Source organism: Caretta caretta, chromosome 4 (assembly GCF_965140235.1).
Source record: "Caretta caretta isolate rCarCar2 chromosome 4, rCarCar1.hap1, whole genome shotgun sequence".
NCBI classification, from domain to species: domain Eukaryota; kingdom Metazoa; phylum Chordata; order Testudines; family Cheloniidae; genus Caretta; species Caretta caretta.
This window is the reverse complement of record NC_134209.1, coordinates 80,084,970-80,106,506: the sequence shown is the minus strand read 5'-3', so window position 1 is coordinate 80,106,506 and position 21,537 is coordinate 80,084,970. Positions and strand designations below refer to the sequence as shown.

The 21,537-nt window shown below is 40.6% G+C and overlaps 1 protein-coding gene across 5 annotated transcripts in view; it reads right to left on the bottom strand.

Annotated features, from left to right (window-relative positions):
* The window catches only part of PALLD (palladin, cytoskeletal associated protein), a 343,963-nt gene that overhangs the window by 11,432 nt on the left and 310,994 nt on the right, over window positions 1-21,537 (bottom strand). For all 5 annotated transcript variants that reach the window (XM_075127793.1, XM_048847662.2, XM_075127792.1 and 2 more), the window contains 2 exons: window positions 12,525-12,674; window positions 1,288-1,382 (listed from right to left, as the gene is read on the bottom strand). In XM_075127793.1, coding sequence (XP_074983894.1) covers window positions 1,288-1,382; window positions 12,525-12,674 — 245 coding nt within the window. The remainder of the gene's footprint in view (window positions 1-1,287; window positions 1,383-12,524; window positions 12,675-21,537) is intronic.

Below are 21,537 nucleotides of genomic sequence, written 5' to 3'. Positions count from 1 at the left end.
TTAGTGTTCTCTGTTTCTTCTTTTCCTCTTTTCTTTCCCTCTCACTCATCTTCGTTTTCCCTTCTGCTCCCAGCCCCTCCAAAAGGCTTTTACACTGTCTTCTCTAGAAGTTAAGTGACCTGCAGGCTCCTTGTAGCTCTGACCCACAATTCCTCGTGGCAGCTCTTCTGGTCACAGATTAATAAGAGGCTTTGAATTGCAAAGGTGCTGATTCAGTGCAGCAAGGGATATTGAATATCAACCTACTGATGAATCAGTGGCTGTGCAGTCCTGAAATAGCTTCTCCACTACATTTTCTATGAAAAATGAACATACAACTAGCTTTTGGGGGCTTAGTGGCCTAATGAATGTGCAACACACTGCTGTGGAAAGGGTTTGAATTTAGGCCTTGAGATCATCTCCTTGTTATCCCTGGGCCTGGAACTGTATGGAGGCAGTTTGCATAGCACTAGGTGAGGGTGGGTGAAAATACTTTTCAACACTTGATTTACTGCCTTTTGGCCAACTCAGGACTGAGGCTTATGAGATCCAGAGAGAAATGCATCCCAGGCCTCCTTGTCCAGAAATAAGGATTAGGTTAACATGAATTCTGAGAAAGGAGGAAATAAAGTGGAGAAATAGGGTGAGGGATCTGAGAATCATCCTCATAAACAACTGACCACAGTTTTACCAGGATTTTCTAGTATCTAATTTAATATTTAGCAGGGCTCTTTTTTCCATGCAGTATTTGTACCATATATACTTCCTCAGTTGCTAACTGTTTTTGTGAGCAACAAAATCCATTAATTTCATCCTGAATGTAGTAATTAGTGCTGTCATATCTATACTCTGTGTTGTAATTGGCAGCTGATGGCAAGATACTGCAGTGGGTATAATCAATGAACAGAACAAATAGATGCACCACAGCAGACACTTGAATTGGGATCCTCTACTTGGTTAACCAAGAGGCAGTAGCTAGGTCAATGGAAGAACTCCCTCATCGACCTAGCTGCATGTACTGTGGTTGTTAGGGTGACCTAACTACATCGCATAGGGCATGAAATTTTTCATACCCCTTCAATGATGTAGCTAGGTTGACCTAAGTTTTAGGTGTAGACCAGGCCTGGGACAAGATGCAGCAGGTGAACATGACTAACAAGGAAGGGAGGGAGGTCAAGGGTTAAAAAACTAAGATAAGTTGCCTGTTGTACATCTGATGGTGCCAAGAATTATAGGGATTTTTGGATACAAGAGAAGATTAGGTTAGCAGCTGCAGTGATGAATGTGTAAAGAAAACATCTATACTACCTTCTGATATGAGGCTGGTTGGGGGGTGTTCGAGGACTCCGTCCTCTCTGATTGACAGCCTGAACCATCAGCCTTCCAGTACAGCTTATTCTGCCCTGTTACAAACATTGAGGTGAAAAAACCAAATTATTTTATTAAAAATAAACAATTTTAACAGAATAGATTTTCCCCAAAACACTAAACAAACGTATTAATAAATGCCCAGAGCCTGAAGTTCACTTGTTGGTGCCAACTTTTACGGATGCCCTGCTTTCTTTTCTTCCACAAGAAGGGAGTTCCCATCAGAATTAGTTAACATCCCAACTGCCATCAATACTTTCCCTATTTTTACAGCTAGCAATCCAACTGTGAACACACTGAAGCAATTCTGTGGTTACAAAAAATCATCAATAAAAACTTATGAGGTCTACTTTATTGTATCCTACAAGGTTGCCCTTTAAAAAGGGGGAAAATTCTGCACTATCTGGAACACAGCTAGTACAGATAGCAGTGAGATACCTATTGCCTTTAGAATAAAGTAGTTAGACATATTGCCATTTTCCTTTATGCTGTTAAATGGTCCAGCTGCTGACTCTGCTCTCGCTGATGGACCATTTAGTAATGCTGCTGACTGTTCTTAACATCAGCATAACATTCACATTGATTCTTAGTTATCCAGTAGTAAAATTATCCAGCTGCTCCTCCGCCGGCTATAAGTCACACCCAAAATATACCTAACAAACTTTATATGCAGAGCTTGTGGCAGCTCAGTCATTGTTTTGTTTGCACCACTGATGTCTTCACATTCAGAAAAGAAGTTGTATTGCATAAAATCAGAAAGCAGGGGGGGAAAAAGCAGTCACCTTGAAATACAGTTATTACTGATAGATAACATGTATACGTGCTGCTTTACAAAATGTTACCACACAAGGCATTTGATTTCCAGTACTCATGAAGCAAAATCGCTGAGAGAAAGGTTGGTACCAGTAAAAAATACGTATTTCTGGACAACTGTCTGCACATTTCACAGCACAGTGAGAAATCTGGGTTTTGGAGCGTCCGTTCAGCTTCGCTAAACAGAGGTAAGTAGTCGTTTGGGCTCTCAGCCATAGTCGTTTGGGCTCTCAGCCAAAACAGCATTTCAAAGTAACCAAAAAGCTTCTAAGTTTTTGAAAGATTTTAGTTCACTAAAAATAGAATACATATTTGTGCATTTCAAGTGCTTTTTTGTTGATTTTATTAGAAGCCGATTCTCCAGCGGTGTCTATCATCTTCAACAAGACCCCTAAGCACTAAGTGTCTGTTTATCCAAGTTAACAGAAATTGCTGAAATTTCCCATAGACCTCACATAAATATATTTGTTTGGTCCAGTGGATAAACATGAATGTTCCCAACTGCCAAACAAGAGACTGCTCATGTTCCAGCAGATACCGGCATCTGGCCAGGATAAGGATCGGACTATCACTAAGGCAATAAATTAGGCGATAACGGTAAGATGTAACTTACTCCTTTCCCTCTGAAATGTCTGTAGAACTGCAGGTTACAAAGGAGTAGCGGCAAGGGGAGAAACCTCAAGTTCTTCCAGACAGAAGGGCAGGATTTAGTATATTTTAGGAGGGATAGGTCCTGCTTTGGGGCTTCTAAGGCCTAGACGCCCTCCTTCCTGGACTTTTTCTCAGGACTCTGCTGTTGTGGACACTCACATGGAGTGGTAGAAATCAGGGCATTGGACATTTCGGGGCTATTCCAATATCTTTCCTGTGCAATAAACATGGTACATAGCATCCATTATGATGTTTTACATTTCTAATAGCTGTATGAGCTGAGACAGATTTGGAGGTGCCCTGTGATAATTTATGAATAGAGTCTGTTGGTCTAGTTATTGGGGTGTTTTTGTAGGACTTTGGTTTAACTCAACAGGAGTCTATCTGGAAAAATGGCAGGAAAGAGAACACCACCTCAAGATAAGCCACTGTACCAGGGCCTCCTTGGTCCTGCTTCTGTCTCTGTCTACAAACCACGTAGACAGGTGTTGCTGGTCCAACACCTTGTGCAGTTTATTTATAATTGAGTCCCACTACCTTCAAAGCATACCTAGTGCCTTTACAAGCAGGGAGAGAGCAATCTCCCTCTCACTGCCTGCTTTTTTCCCTTTTCACTTCCTTCTTGTGCCTATTTGTGGGCTCTGGCTAATGACTTAATTCGCCTTACTGCCCTGCCGCACCCACAAATTAGGCACAGGTCTGCCTCATCAGCTCCAATCTGCTATGCCTGATTGGAGCTGCTGTGAACAGAGTGCTGACTCAGGGTTTCATACCTAGCACTCTGTCACAGCCAGCCTTTCAGCAAACACTTGAGAGTTGTTCAGGGACAATACCAGAATCACTGGCTCCGAGTACTCGTTTGATCTCCTGCTGAGCCTACAGGACTTGTTTTGACAAGATGGGTCAAAGCCCGGGGACACAGAAGAACAAAAGAACTATAGCAGTTTAAAAAGAACCCTGTCTCCAGAGAGGGGTTGTAGTTGTTTGGGAGAAGCAGACTGAGACACAGGACCCCACTGGGGCTGTCTGAGCAAGTTAGACCTGTCGAGGCTTCCATCAGGGGATGGTAAATGTTTAGGTCACAGACATAAGTGTAGACAATTTAAAAAAAATCCTTTTTCTGGTGCTTTATTCCTACTACCAAAATAAACAATGCTTTTGTTTTAAGAAAGCTGTCTGATCACTATATACACTACTGGTCACAGACTCCCAAAGGGAAGAACTGCAGGCACATGAGCCCTGTTGGACCTGCTGGATAAGAATGGTGGATACACTGGGCACTGTAGACCAGGAGCCAGTATAAGAGTGGGAGAATTGCAGAATTCAGTCCAGAAAAGGCAGCATTCAGTCCAGCGACCAGAAAGGGGACAGAGGTGCAGCTAGTCCTGCAACCATGATAAGAAGTCACCAGGACCAGATGGTATTCACCCAAGAGTTCTGACAGAACTCAAATGTGAAATTGCAGAACTACTAACTATAGTCTGGAATATAGAATCATAGAATATCAGGGTTGGAAGGGACCTCAGGAGATCATCTAGTCCAACCCCCTGCTCAAAGCAGGACCAATCCCCAATTAAATCATCCCAGCCACTGCTTTGTCAAGCCTGACCTTAAAAACTTCTAAGGAAGGAGATTCTACTACCTCCCTAGGTAACGCATTCCAGTGTTTCACCACCCTCCTAGTGAAAAAGTTTTTCCTAATATCCAACCTAAACCTCTCCCACTGCAACTTGAGACCATTACTCCTTGTCCTGTCCTCTTCTACCACTGAGAATAGTCTAGAACCATCCTCTTTGGAACCACCTCTCAGGTAGTTGAAAGCAGCTATCAAATCCCCCCTCATTCTTCTCTTCTGCAGACTAAACAATCCCAGTTCCCTCAGCCTCTCCTCATAAGTCATGTGTTCCAGACCCCTAATCAATTTTGTTGCCCTTCGCTGGACTCTCTCCAATTTATCCACATCCTTCTTGTAGTGTGGGGCCCAAAACTGGACACAGTACTCCAGATGAGGCCTCACCAATGTCGAATAGAGGGGAACGATCACGTCCCTCGATCTGCTGGCTATGCCCCTACTTATACATCCCAAAATGCCATTGGCCTTCTTGGCAACAAGGGCACACTGTTGACTCATATCCAGCTTCTCGTCCACTGTCACCCCTAAGTAACCTATCATTTAAATCAGCTTCTGTACCAAATGACTGGAGGATAGCTAATGTGATGCCAATTTTTAAAAAGGGCTGGAGAGGTGATCCCAGCAATTACAGGTCCAGAAGCCTGACTTCAGTACCAGGCAAACTGGTTGAAACTATAGTAAAGAACAAAATTGTCAGACACATTGATGAACATAATTTGTTGGGGAGGAGTCAACATGGTTTTTGTAAAGGGAAATCATGCTTCACCAAGCTACTAGAATTCTTTGAGTGGATCAACATGCATGTGGACAGGGGGGATCCAGTGGATATAGTGTACTTAGATGATTTTCAGAAAACCTTTGACAAGGTCACCCACCAAAGTAAGCTGTCATGGGATATGAGAGAAGGTCCTTTCATGGATCTGTAACTGGTTAAAAGATAGGACTTAATGGGTAGGAATAAATGGTCAGTTTTCATAATGGAGAGAGGTAAATAGTGAGTCCCTCAGGGGTCTGTACTGGGACCAGTCCTATTCAACATATTCATAAATGATCTGGAGAAAGGGGTAAACAGTGTGAGGTGGCAAAATTTGCAGATGATACAAAATGACTCAAGATAGTTAAGTCCCAAGCTGACTGCAAAGAGCTACAAAAAGATCTCACAAAACTGGGTGACTGGGCAACAAGATGGCAGATGAAATTCCATGTTGATAAATGCAAAGTAATGCACACTGGAAGACATAATCCCAACTATACATATAAAATGATGGGGTCTAAATTAGCTGTTACCACTCAAGAAAGAGATCTTGGAGTCATTGTGGATAGTTCTCTGAAAACATCCACTCAATGTGCAGCAGCAGTCAAAAAAGTGAACAGAATGTTGTGAATCATTAAGAAAGGGATAGATAATAAAACAGAAAATATCATATTGCCTCTATATAAATCCATGGTATGCACACATCTTGAATATTGCATGCAGATGTGGTAGCCCCATCTCAAAAAAGATATATTGGAATTGGAAAAGGTTCAGAAAAGGGCAACAAAAATGATTAGGGGTATGGAATGGCTGCCATATGAGGAGAGATTAATAAGACTGGGACTTTTCAGCTTGGAAAATAGACTAAGGGGGGATATGATAGAGGTCTATAAAATCATTAATGGTGTGGAGAAAGTAAATAAGGAAGTGTTATTTACTCCTCATAACACAAGAACTAGGAGTCACCAAATAAAATTAATAGGCAGGAAATTTAAAACAAAAGGAAGTATTTCTTCACACAACACACAGTCAACTTGTGGAACTCCTTGCCAGAGGATGTTGTGAAGGCCAAGACTATAACAGGATTAAAAAAAAAACTAGAGAAGTTCATGGAGGATAGGTCCATCAATGGCTATTAGCCAGGATGGGCAGGGATGGTGTCCCTAGCCTTTGTTTGCCAGAAGCTGGGAATGGGGGACAGGAGGTGGATCACTTGATGATTACCTGTTGTGTTCATTCCCTCTGGGGCACCTGGCATTGGCCACTGTTGTTCTGTGTGTGTGTGTGTGTGTGTGTGTGTGTGTGTATATATATATATAAAATCTTCCTACTGTATTTTCCACTGCATGCATCTGATGAAGTGGGCTTTAGCCCATGAAAACATATACCCAGATAAATTTGTTAGTCTCTAAGGTGCCACAAGTACTCCTCGTTCTTTTTGCTGATACAGACTAATACAGCCACTACTCTGAAACCTGTCAGAAGACAGAATACTGGGCTAGATGGACCTTTGGTTTGACCCAGTATGGCCGTTCTTCCGTTCTTATGATATAAGCATGTTTTTTCCCTGTCATAACCACAGACAAAAGATTCTGCCTTACACTATGCACAGTAATAAAACACAAAGTGCAATGTTACTAATGCAAACCAGCTCCATTCTCGTGATTGCAGTTTCATTTGTGTTATATACACAGCAAGCTCACTGCTAATTTTTCTTGCTTTGACCTGTTGGTAAACATCTGGCTATGTAATAACTGTAGAACTTGTTTTGTCTTCTTGAGTGCCTGAAATACCTGGCAAAAAGCTTACATTTTATTAGAACGTTTGATTTAATCCAAATAAGCAGTGAATTCCTATGTTCAGAAGGCTCCATTACAAAGGCCACAATGAAGTCAGCATGCACAGCGTTATCTTTAGAAGCAAATTTGCAAAACAACGATTTTGCACTGTGTATTAATTTTAAATGAATGGCTTTCATTAGCATATGGGACTGAGCTACAGAGTCTAGATTTCAAATGCAATCACATCAAATCAATATTATGCAGGTCAGACCAGATCATAATAGTTCCTTCTGGCCTTTGAATCCATGAAAATTTGGCCATGTTTAGATATTGGATTTTGGTTCCTCCCATGGTTCAGGTGTGAGTTACATATGTGGCTGAGTTGTATCAGATCCTTCTCAGTTTTATTGCACAAGATGAATCTGTATTTTAAAAGTAATTTCTATTTTTCTAGTATTGCAGTGTTTGCACTTTTTGGCTGTATTCTAAATTAGCGCTCCTTGAAAAACTCTAAATATTTTCTATGAAACATTTTGAACAGAAAAAATTGTTTCATTCACAATTTGCACATGGAAATTTTCAACAAAATAACTCACAAACAAAAGTAGATTCAAATCAAAACTAAATGAAAATGTTCATTTAGACCTGATTTGTTGAAAAATCAAAATATTCTGAAAAAAAACTATTTTTTGAGGTGAGGGGGAATAATTTCTTTTTAAAAGTCATCTTTGTTAAAGAAAAATTTTGATGTCAATTTTCTACCTGCTCTAAGATAACTGGAGCATGTACAATACATAATATACTGAGCAGCTGACAAAGACAATCAAAAAGAAAAGGAGTACATGTGGCACCTTAGAGACTAACAAATTTCATGAAGTTGATAGCCTTTGTGCATATTGTTTTGAGAAGATGACACCACAGAAGATGGTAAGGGCAGAGAATTTGTTTTAACTGTTAGTTATCAGCTGTTAGGGTTTTGTGGTGTAATGATAACCACAAAACTGTTTTGTAGTTATTTTCAGTTTCGTAGGTTGGATTTGCTCAAGAAATGAGAATAGAGTATTTGTAGACGGTAATTGTTTTCTATTTGAGGCAGGGTTTTTTTAAAAGTGTGTTACATATCTGAAACTGATGTAAAAGCTTTTGAAATATGTTATTAACTTCATAAAACAAATGCTACGCACATCAGTGCTATTTTGGATCATATTTATGTCACAGAAAGCATTATTTTTAAACATATATTAGCGCAACTTTAATGCTCCTGAAAAATCATGGATTAGGTGCCCTAAAGAGTGAAGTGATCTTTATCTACTGAATAGCTACCACATGGGCAGCAGTAGTGCCAAGCATCCCTGCATCAGTCTGCAGACGTACCTGAGCTTTGGACTCCATACTCATGTCTCCAGTAACACTGGTAATAAAAGGTGCCAACCACGATGTGGGCAGCCACTCACTAGGAACTGGATGGACTCCCCTAACAAAATTTCACATCAGTCACTAAATAGCTTTCAAAGGGTAATGAACTTTTGATTACTGCAGAGATTAGAATTGGAGAGCTAGAGGTGAAAGTCTCTGTATCCCCAGTCCTCTGACCCATTTAGTCCACCAGACAAATACCTGTGTTACAATAAGTTACTGCACATGGCCTGTGAAAACGAGTTATAAGACAATAAAAAACATCTGGAACCAGCAAGCCTCTATTTTAGGCGCCCCATACATTAACTTTTTGCTTGTGGGCAGTGAATTAACTCATTTCTAGCTAAATTTACTGGGATGTAGATGCAAGAGGGCATCCAGAAAAGGAAATGTAAAGGACTGGAAAGAATCTAGAATGGAAAACGCTAACAGGAGGGTTAGGGAACTGGACAGTTTATGGAACTGGGAAGTGAAGAAACCATGGGTGAGGCATTATCTAGGAGAAGATGGCCTAGAAAGTGGAGGGAAGATGGTAGCAGCAGGGGAAGGGTTGGGGATGGCCAGTCAGATAGTGAGGGGGCACCTGATTGCTACTCCACATTACAAAAGAGTGAAGGGGAGAGAGACGCAGTAAAAGGAGGAAGAAAAACAGGAAGGTGTGAGACGGTAAGGATCCACACCCACACTTACTGGCATTGGTAGGAGGCTAGCCATTGGGAGGTTACCAATATGTGTAAAGCAATGTTGAATGGGATAAAACACACAAAACTGAGTTATTGGAGAATTTGCAAAACAAAGTTTGCACCTCGGTTAAGATGCTGTATTCCAGGCTTTACAGTGAACCCAGTTTGTTGCCAGATTATAAATCCCAGATTTCAGGTTTCTATAGTTGTCATAAACATACAGCTAAGGGTAGCATAAAATCGCTCCTTTACCTGTAAAGGGTTAATCAGTGCCATTAACATAGTTGGCACCTGACTAGAAGGACCAATGGGGAAAGAAAATACTTTCAAATCTGGGGGGCGGGAGGGGAGGTTTTTTGTTTGTGCTCTTTGTTGTTCTCTCCAAGACAAAGAGAGAGACGAAGCAAGTAATCCAGCTCCTACTGAATGATACATCTAAAATTACAGAAATAGTAAGTAATAGCAAGGAAATGCGTTAGAGTATATCTTGTTTTAGCTTGTGAATTTTCCCTATGCTAAGAGGAAGGTTTATTCCTGTTTTTTGTAACTTTAAAGTTTTGCCTAGCGGGAAATCCTCTGTGTTTTAAATCTTATTACCCTGTAAAATTACCTTCTATCCTGATTTTACAGAGGTGCTTCTTTTACTTTTTTTCTTTATTATAAAGTTCTGTTTTTAAGAATCTGATTGGGGTTTTAGTGTCCTAAAATCCCAAGGGTCTGGTCTGTGCTCACCTTTTTTACACTCAAGCCTCCCCAGGAAAGGGGTGAAGGGACTTGGGGGGATATTTTGGGGAAATAGGAACTCCAAGTGGTCCTTTTCCTAAATATTTGTCTAACTCACTTGGTGGTGGGAGTGATACCGTCCAAGGACCAGGAAGAATTAGTGCTTTGGGGAAGTTTTTAACTGAAGCTGGTAGAAATAAGCTTGGGGGTCTTTCATGCGAGTCCCCACATCTGTACCCTAGAGTTTAAAGTGGGGAGGGAACCCTGACAATAATGTAGATGCTTATACAACATTAACTGCCGTATGTGTGTGTGTGTGTGTGTGTATTATATTATACACATATACACACACACACTCAAGAATTGAGTATTTACTTTTTCTTCTTCCAAGATAAGCTGGTAAATCCTACTTGTGTAAATTTCACAATATCAGTCCAGATCCTCAGCTGGCATAGCTCCTTTATATCAATTAACTACATCTACATCATTTGAGGATTAGCTTCATTGCCTTTTATATTTAGATTAGTTTGGTGCACATAAAATGAGGGGCTAATAGTACTGGCCAGAGTCTAGCAAAGTGCAGCAGCACTGTGTAACCTGTACTAACACAATTTTGCCAATCCACTAGAATCCTGTTTTGAGACCCCACCCTCTGTACAGTGCTTTAATACATATTCATGTACTATGCTTTTCCTGGAAAGAAGCTGCTAATTTTGCCTATGTTTGTGGTAGCTTTGAGATGCGGACAGATTTCCATTAGCATTAGGAGGACAAACCACACTTATTTCCATGTATGATGACTTAACCAGCCTGGAATCTAATGGTGTGAAAGGCTTGTGCATTATTCCACTGCTGCTCTTTGCCTCCACTGAACTGCTAAATGCATAGTAGAAATAAACTAATGCTGGGAGACATAATTATATTTACTTGGGAATTACATTATGAAGAAAGAACATAAAGGGCTGGGTGAACCATTCAAATGTTTTTTTCTATATTGCATAACAACATAAACTTCCAAGTTTTGATCCAGGGGATCCGGAGGAGGATGCTTCTGGTTCTTGTCCAAAGTCAAGCAAACATGAGCACAAGATTTTCTCATTAGTTCACACAGCTGTTTTCTCAGACTCCAAAACAGGGAATAAAGCAGAACTTTTTACTGTATTAAAAAAGTAGCACTGTTAAATGCCATCAGTTGTCAGTGATGATTGTCTGGGTCACATCTCTGTCATCAGATTGGTCAGTAGCCTCTTGGTGTTATTCAGAGAAACAAAAGTAGGTACTAAATAAACTTGTAAATCTCACCTAGGGACTGATCCAAAAAAACCCTAAGTTAATGGGACTCTTTCAATTGACTTGCTTGGGTTTTGGATCAGGCCTCAAATACTGAACCTAAGCATTCTCAAGATGAAGTTTCTGCCTTGGTGCAGTGGAGTGTGGTGGTTTATTTTTTTATTCCAAACAAATCTGCTATCAGTTTGCATTATTTATCACACAAATAGGTAGGTGTATTACTTAGTTGTTGTACAGTGCTTTCTGTATGAAGGAAGTGTCCAGCTTGTAAAGATTATCCAGGGACTTGTGGAACTATTTATATAATGTTGAAATAACATTTACATTTGAGAGTTTTATCCAATACAATTTGTGGTATCAAGGTCTATCTTAAAGCTACCATTTGTATATATGTAGCAACTTGAGGAGGTATTGACAGCTAAAAAGCTATGCAAAAATGGAAGTGTCATGCTAAGTAGCCTAGCAACGTGCATAACAGAGCACAACAGTCCTGTTTAGATTAAGTTGTGTCTTAATGATAAAGTTTGTTATTTTACAGAGTAAGTATTTGTGAGTTTGATCTTGGCAAGGTTCTCGGTGCTGCAGAATACATTTATTTATTATTTCTCTAAGCTATGGTAATGCTTTGGTCTCTCATGACTTGAATTCAAGCAGTGTTGCCTTCAGCTTGCTAAACTAGGAAAAAGTGGGTTGAAAAAATGACTTCCAGTGTTCATAGCCTGTGACTTCAGGCATTATGTCCACTGTGTTACTTTTTCAATGTGTGTGATAATAGGTTTCTGTTATGCACCACAGCTCTAGTTCATTAGCTACTGCATATGTAAAGAATCACTCAGATTACAAAGCAAGATCATGTTGTGAGTTTCAGAAGAACATACAGGGAAGACCATAGGATGTTTCCTACACATCAGGCTGCCACATTACACATACTACATGCTATATATAATCCTTGGCTTTTGTTGGATTGCATTTCAGCCTTATTATTGTAATGTAGTTTTAGGCCCTGAATCTAAAAGCCTTACTCATAGTCCCACACATAGTCCCACTCATAGAAGCACACATAGTCCCATTGGTTTCAGTGGGACTAACTGTGTCAATAAGTGCCATCAGCGGAAGTGTAACCAACAGCTAAGCTGTGTTCAGTTACTTATGCTGGGACCCTTGCCTATTTTACCTTGCATAATATTTACTTAAGGCATGCTCTGTCAAGACATTTAGACAGTGTCAGCTGAAGGCAAAGAAATGACAATGAAAAACAAACAAAATAACCATTCCATAGCATTTTTTCCTAAGCGTAGAGGCACAGTGGTCCCACCCTGCTGATGAAGTCTAAGTATTACATACTTTAAGATTACTTCATCTCTAATTAAATTGCACAACTGTCAGAGGAGAGAGTTTACAGAAGCTTATTCTGCAGCCAAACTTCCATTTACCTGAGGGTTGGCAGCCATGATAGTGTAATTCCCATCGTCATCCAGGGTGGAGGCTGCAGTGTGGAGAGAGCAGGTCCCATCCGGTTCTCTTTGAATTCTGTAGTGGTCACTCCTTTTAGAGATTTGCTTCCCATCTTTGAACCAATAAATCTGTAGCAGAAAACAAAGGGTGGATGATCAGAAGTGGGTGGGTATTGTCATCATTTCTCATTTAACAGTGGTAGCAACTCTCAACTGTTGAAAACCTCACTAGTGTGGATAGAAAGAAAACCTCTTTCTAAAAGGAGTAAAGAACTGGGCTCGGTCCTGAATCCATGAACTGGATGTAATAAATGTTTCTGTTACAGAATTCTAATCTTCAGAAGGGAAAGCACAAACATCCACACAGAGAAGTTAGATTAGAGGGTAGTATTCGGTTTCCAAAAAGCAAGTGACAATTGAGCACTTACAGAAATGTTCCAGATCAAATAATTTTTCTGTATTTTATTTAAATCTGAAGTTGGAAAAATAATTTAAGAATATTAATGCTTTTTTTCCTAGTGGAAAAAAACCATGATGGTTACAGGAATGATTATGCCGATGAGTCAGTATAAAAACAAGTGATAATTATACTTGATAAGTCACACTTTTACTAGATGCCCATTTGTGACTGTAAGCACTCCGTAATCACATCTCACACACTTCTGTAATAATCTTTGTACAAAACATGCCTTGTGAGGTATCATTTGAAAGCTAATAACTCACTGATCATTAATGTTCTTGGATGATGTATGTACATGATGGGTTTTAAGAGTTATAGATACATGCTAGAATTATGACTAATGTGATGAAACCAGGCTTGTCAGGGGGAGTTGGTGGGCAGGTCTGCCTTAGACAAAGAAATATAAATTTGATTGTCTGACCAGCCCAATCTTCAGGAAAAGACAATGAAGGTCCGTATTTACATCCAAGTAGTAAACAGGACCATCGAGACAGCAGGGGGACGAAAGAGCACGGAGCTTCCTTCATCACCAGACTCCATGTCATCTTCTTCACAGGTTGAATAAACTTTACTTTGAGGGGTAATCCTCAGAAGAATCCATTTCAAAGGTTTACTGGTCTATCAAGACAGCGGGGTCTGAACCTCAAGTGATAAACAATTGAATCAACTGATAGTATACAATATTACTGTATTATTTGCTTGTAACCCTTTCTAACATTATTCCTTTAGTTGGCATCACATAACCTATGCCCTATTATTAGTAAATTTGTTTTATTTTTTACTATAAACCAACTCAGTGCTGTGTTTAAAGGGAAGGGTGTGTATTTACCCCAGTTAAGTTAATAGGCTATGTGATGTGCTTGTGTCTCTTTAAAGGAACAAACGGACATTATTATTCCTCTGAACTGTCCAGAAGAGGAATGGACATTGCAGCGCACACAGTTTTAGGAAAGTCTGGGAATTAGCGTGTCTTGGGGTCATGCTGCAAGTAGTAACCAAGGCTGCTGGAAGCCTGAGTGGGGATGTAGACAGACTGCTGCGTTCAGGGCTGCTGAACCAGAGCTGTCTAGCACAGTTATTTCAGAGTGCAACCTGCATGTCTGTAGGCTCATTGTGAATGTTCCAGGCTAGAAGATATAGCAGCAAAGCACTGTAAAACATCTAGGTTTCAGAGCAAGTGGTGACACAACCTCTCACTGGCCTGGATTGCCTCCCGAGGCTCATCATACCCTTACACTGACTAATCTGAACCAAAAAGAAAAGGAGTACTTGTGGCACCTTAGAGACTAACCAATTTATTTGAGCATGAGCTTTCGTGAGCTACAGCTCACTTCATCGGATGCATACCGTGGAAACTGCAGCAGATATTATATACACACAGAGACCGTGAAACAATACCTCCTCCCACCCCACTGTCCTGCTGGTAATAGCTTATCTAAAGTGATCATCAAGTTGGGCCATTTCCAGCACAAATCCAGATTTTCTCACCCTCCACCCCCCTACACACAAACTCACTCTCCTGCTGGTAATAGCCCATCCAAAGTGACAACTCTCTTCACAATGTGCATGATAATCAAGGTGGGCCATTTCCTGCACAAATCCAGGTTCTCTCACCCCCTCACCCCCCTCCACCACCCCTGTAGCTCACGAAAGCTCATGCTCAAATAAATTGGTTAGTCTCTAAGGTGCCACAAGTACTCCTTTTCTTTTTGCGAATAATTTTTGGAGGGGGGTGAGGGGGTGAGAGAACCTGGATTTGTGCAGGAAATGGCCCACCTTGATTATCATGCACATTGTGAAGAGAGTTGTCACTTTGGATGGGCTGTTACCAGCAGGAGAGTGAGTTTGTGTGTAGGGGGGTGGAGGGTGAGAAAACCTGGATTTGTGCTGGAAATGGCCCAACTTGATGATCACTTTAGATAAGCTATTACCAGCAGGACAGTGGGGTGGGAGGAGGTATTGTTTCATGGTCTCTGTGTGTATATAATATCTGCTGCAGTTTCCACGGTATGCATCCGATGAAGTGAGCTGTAGCTCACGAAAGCTCATGCTCAAATAAATTGGTTAGTCTCTAAGGTGCCACAAGTACTCCTTTTCTTTTTGCGAATACAGACTAACACGGCTGTTACTCTGTAATCTGAACCAAATAACCATGAAGAGACATGGTACTCAAACTCTCACTCCCCAGTTCAATCTGTAATGTAACAACTTTTCTCTTTAAATTTTAATTGTTGAATAACATGCTTAATCATTCCCTGAAGAGACAGATACATCCCACCTTACTATAAGTGTAGGACTGACAATAATATTTAAACAATAATAGGGTATTATCAACATTTAATAGGTTTATATACTCTAAATACTCTAAAAATTTCATAGGAAATACCAACATTTTAAATCAAAGTATAGTACTTTAGAGAACTACATCCCAACTATATAATGGGTTAAAGTTCTACAGAATGGTTAACTTCTCTATTAAATAAGAGAGGACCTTTCTGTAAGGTTTTAAGTAGTTATATATTTTATTCTCAGGCTAATATGCAAGACCTGGTTGTAGCGTAGCATAAGGAGGGCCCTACCAAAGTCATGGCCATGAAAAACATGTCATGGAAAGTGAAAACTGGTCTTGTGTTTGCTTGTACCCTGTACGATACAGATTTCACAGGGGAGACCAGCATTTCTCAAATTGGGGGTCCTGACCCAAAAGGGAGTTGCGGGGGGGGGGGGGGGGGTTGGGTATTGCCACCCTTACGTCTGTGTTGCCTTCAGAGCTGGGCAGCCAGAGAGCAGCAGCTGCTGACTGAGGGCGCAGTTTTGCAGGCAGCAGCGCAGAAATAAGGCTGGCAATACCATGCCCGGCCATCCCTACCTCTGCGCTGCTGCTGGCGGTGGTGCTGCCTGCAGAGCTGGGCAGCTGGAGAGCGGCAGCTGCTGGTCAGGAGCCCAGCACTGCAGGCACAGCTGCCCCCAGCAGCAGCGCAGAAGTAAGGGTAGTGGTATTGCCACCCCCCTTCCCCAACTCCTTTTTGGGTCAAGATCCCCATAATTACAACACTGAAATTTCAGATTTAAAAAGCTGAAATCATGAAATTTACCATTTTTAAAATCCCATGACTGTGAAACTGACCAAAATGGACTGTGAATTTGGTAGGGCCTTAAGTATAGGACAAGAGTTCAAGACAGACGTAACCAGAAAAAAACATTACTGTAATGTTCATTTTTGTATACATTCCATAAAGCCAGTTTTTAAGAGCCTCCAGCACAAGCAAAAAGGAGATTTGGAAATTGTGATCAAAGTATAAAATTTTCTAAGGCGCTTTAGTCACTTAGACCCAGATCTTCAAAGGTGTTTAGGCACCTAACTCCCATTGATTAATTGCCTAAAAACCTTTGAAGATCTGGGTCTAAGGATCCTTTGAAGATCTGGGCCTTTGGTGCTTTTGAACATTTTACCCAAGATGCGTAAAGTTAGACTCCTAAGCCTGTATTTAGGCTTCTAAATATATGGCCTCTTTTTCAAAAATGCTGACTGCTCAGCAGCTTCTGTTGAAGTCAGTGAATGCTGAACATTTCTGAAAAAGAGGTCACTTAACTTAGATGCCTAAATATGGGTTTAGGAGCTTAACTTAAGGCATTTATTTCTGAAAATTGCTGGCCCCTGTATCTGGCCTAGTTTTATCACAAAATGCCACTCACCACTACATTTCAATTACCCATAACTAGGGCTCTGTGTCTCATGGCGGTTATGAAAGTCACGGATTCTGCCACTTTCTGTGACCTCCGTGACTTCTTTGGGGGCCAGTTTGGCTGACCCCAGGGCTGCCCAAGCAGCTGGCTCCAGGGCCAGCTCCTCAGGTGGTCCCCGACACAGCCACACCAGCCATTTCTAGAGAGGCCCTGGGGACAGCCACACCAGCTGCTGCTCCAGCAGCCTGGGCAACGGTCCCTGGCCCCCGGCAACTGGTGCTGCTAGCCCCAGGCATCCCCCCATCAGTGCCCCCCCTCCAAGATTTAGTCACTGGTATTTTTAGTACAAGTCATGGACAGGTCACGGGCTGTGAATTTTTGTTTATTGCCCATGACCTGTCCATGAATTGTACTAAAAATACCCATGACTAAATCGTAGCCTTACCCATAACAGACCAGGAGCAACTGGTAAAAACAGTAGATGCCAAAAGAGAGCAGGGGTATCCATTTGCATAAACATTACAATCAGATGCAATTAGCAGACTTACCATTAGCGGTCTGTGCAGTTGAATCCAAGGAAATAAGAAGCTCCCTTATGTAAACCTCCGTCATAAAAAGATGTACAAGTAAAGGAATTGTGGACTTACACAGATGTGCAGTGGATAAAGTAGATCAAGACAGGAGGGGAAGCTCATTAATTTTGATGGCTGCCATTACATGTCTCCATATTATCAGGAATGAGGTGTTGCATCATTTTGTGATGATAAAAGGCAGCAAAGAGAAGAGAATGGGGTCAAGAAAAGAAATGCATTTGACAGGGTTTCTTCTCCCCACTCCCCAAAGGAGCCAGCAGCAAGCAAAGTAAAAAGACACTCTCCAGTGTCTGCTAGGATGGCGAATCTGTACTGATTCAAAAACAAAAAAGGAGAGGGTCTGGATCTCTACCCTGAAATATATAATGTAAAAAGAGATTTTATGTCAAACATACGATTTATTTGTTTCCTTCCCTCTCCCTCCTCAGGGGAATAGGGAGCTGCTGGGGCAAGTTCCTTCCTCTGGAACTAGCCTGGAGAAATACCTTCCTTTGTAAAGGAGGCGAATAGAGAACTTGTGTCTGGGGCCATAATTCTGCCATTAGATGCTCCTCTGACTGGTGGGAAAAACTGGGAGCACCAGGAAGAAGCTCCTCTCATGGCTGGGCAGTCCTCACTTCATCAGCCAGACAAGAAGGGAGGGGAAGTTCTCCCTCTGCTCTGCCTTACCTTAATGTCTGTAGAAAAGAGTTGAGGGGAAAGTAAGTCTAAAACCACCCATCTTATCTGCTTTGACTTTCTCCATTTTCTTTCTATGCCTGACAAGCTGCAACAGTGAGTACAAGGACTACAGTATATTTTGACATCCCCTGGAGGGAGCCTCAAAGTCTTGACACAACCAGTCCCACTGATGTCCTGGGGAGGCAGCTCCACCAACCCAAACAAAGGACTTTGTGGGTTAATTCCCAGCTGAGGATCAGAAGGATCTGCGGGACGCACTAATGGCTGGAAGCAAATCAGGAGCAGATTAGCCTATGCACATACCATACACAGGGAAGTTAAGAAGGCTGTGCTGACCAAAAGCCAGGACAGGAAGCTCTAGGCAGAATAGAAGAGCTACCCCATCTGGCTTCTTTTGAGTTTACTGCTTGTATAAGTGCATGGATGGAATGCAGCTACAGACTTACAAAACTGGTGTCAATCTGGGTTTAACCAGAACCCTGCAACAAAACCCTATCAGGAGAGGGTGATTTGTGTTCAAACCTGAACCTCTGGTGAACTCTCTTTCTCTCTCATTGTTTCTCTCTAGGTCCTGCCATACAGCCTGTATTTCCATTAAAAGAACTTTCCCACTTAGAAGAAAATATATGTCTTCACAGTGTTATAATTGCCTATGAGATGAAGGGAAAAGGGCTACGTCCACTTACTATACATGGGCTGATGTGTTAGAACAATAAATGAATATGGATTTCTTTTTTTGCAGTACAGTACGTATAGAGTGAATTTTTTCTTCCCCTAGTCATGAAACCAATGGGATTATTAGCATAAGGCAAGCAAGGTTGTCCAGAGTGTTATTTCTGTAGTGAGAACTCAGTGATTTAGTGAGAAAAATGTGTTCGGAAGTTTTCCAGCAACAGTCAAGCAACAAAGCAGAGCAAGATTCCAGTTAGATTACAATCTTCCAGGTTCTTCATACTTGCCAACTCTTCAAAGCCAATAATTCATTCATTTGGGGGAGTAAATTAAGGACACTTTTAAATTTCACTGAAACACAATAGACTAGGAGAAATGAGTGGAAATTTCCTTTAAAAAATAGTTACCATGTCTGGTTCTTGTATTGACAGGCATTACATGTCACTATAAATGATTTCATTTCCTCAATAGCTGGTTATACTAGTTTCCCATTTTGTCTGTCAGCATGCTTGCAGAAAATCTATGGTGTTAACAGCTTTGGTAATGTTTTCTCATTTGCTGACAGAGCTTTTACTGGAGACAAAAGATATTTGATCATTTATAAACACATGCTAATGGTTCTGAACAACGACATAGCTGCAAAAATGAGTTTTAACTTGCATGCTTCACATGTTTCATAATGTTACTTGACATTAGTTGGGCTTGCATTAAGTGGTAATTATTTTGTAACACACTTCTCTCATCAGAGAATAGGAAACATGCCAAGAATTATTAAGCAGAGACACATATTAACTGTACCTGTTGTCCAAACTTGATACACTGATTGCTTAATACTCACTTCCACCAGGTAGTAAAAAAGTTCCCAAAAAAGTTCCCTTATGGCTTTGTATTCTGAGTGAATTTTTAATGTAAGCCTTGTCTGTTGTGGGTTGTTAAGTAATGGTACCATCACTATTTCTACTGGAAACAAAGGCCACCCATATGGTAAAATATTTTCCTTGTATGATACCTTGTAATAAAAGGTACTACTATCCCATGTAGTCATTGACCTCACATTTAGATACTGTATATTTTTAATAGATTTTTCAAAAACTGTAAGTGATTGTATTTAAAAAACCAGTAGTGATTTTCGACCCTGTACCACAGATTCAGCTATTTTTAAATCATTGTGAATGACATCCACCCCTGTGCAGAGAGGCCAGTACAAGGTCTGTGCACCACTCAAGTCTCACTTAACCCCTATTTTGAAGTGAATTTCTCTCTGTACGGAATTATCATAATCATAAAGACAAATATCCCTCAAAAAGCACATTTCCTCTCTCACACACATTGATTCCCACTTTAACCAGAAAACAACTATCATGAGAGTTATAACCAAAGGAAATACATTTTTTAGAAACATATCTAAAGACAGAATTTGCACATCAGTATTCAACTTACATGGCATGTTCAGAAAAAAGAAAAATCAAACCAATAATCCTACTTACAAAGATCCCTTATAATGAATGCTAGATTTTAGACATACCACAGTTCCTCCCAAATCTATTCTTTCACAGACTATTTGGGGAAAAGGTGATTCAAGTTGAGTAAATAATTTCCAGGCTTTCATTTGCCAGTGTCAACATTTCCAGCATCCGGACATGGCAGTATAGGAGCTGTCTCAACCATTTCAGAATTGCCACCTTGGCATACTTAAGCAGATAAGGGAAAGGACATGTTCTGGTAATTCCAGAGAAGGCCAGTTGACAAGTTACCCAACAGCAGTGGAAATGATTCCACCCCTAGCAACTGAGCAAATCACACATGAAGTATCTCCAAGCAAACTGAATAAAGGTCATAGCCCCAGCAATCAGGATGACGGACCACTTTCAATTTATATATTTTTAATATAATGGAGAAATGGAGCATAATATCCCTATCACAACATACATCAAACAGTACACTAATTTCGAATCCAGTGTTTTTAGGGAACAGTCAATTGAATGCTCTCCAAATATAGGGATTGACCATAGTTCACTATGGTCCACCCAAACTGATTCATAAACCTTGGGCAGAAAGCACACTTCTCCATCAGATCACACACCCAACTACAGTGACCTAACGTAGTTGGAAACTTTTCTGTCCTGACTTGTCTTCCCATCTTAATCAGCACCCATCAAAGTCAATAAGAATTGGATCAGGCCTGAAGTTAGTCCTGGCTCCTTAATGGACTAGCCAATACCACATTGAGCTTTGTACATTTTAGTTTAGGAAACTGAATTTTTTAAATACTACCTGTGGTTAATTAAAAACTCCCTCTTTGATCTCTTCTGTGTGCAATACTGCCCACTTGTTTGCATCACTGTGTTTCTCATTCTGTACATACACAAGTATTGACCAGAAAAATTAGATTGAGGAAGGCCAATTCTAAGCATTGCTCTCAGCCTCCCAAGTCCAAATGTGGGACAAAGCTGAAACAAAGTACAAGAGAAAATAGTACACAGACTGGAAAGGCTATGGGATTATTTTCTTCAACATAAATAACCATAATACTTTTTATGATTCAGCCATTCTAAAGTCAATCTACATTAGTAAAAAGTGCAGCAGCATCAAGTACATGGGGTGGAATTAAATTTGAGTTTCAGAGAGAGAATACAAAAATAAAAATTAGAAAAAGAAGCTTGGGGTATGTAATCCACAGCCTGCTGAGTTGGTTCTTGAGATGCAGTAACATACCCTCAGTTTCCTAAGAATTTAAGCTTTTATTTTTTAATTAAGTGAGATTTCAGCAATGCTCAATGTTGGCTTAAATGACTTCTGTGGGAGCAAAGTGTTTTTGGAAATCACACCCTAATATTTAACTATGATGGTTGTGAAGAAAAATGTATGCTTATTCTCTATCTTCCTGAGTCCATAGTCT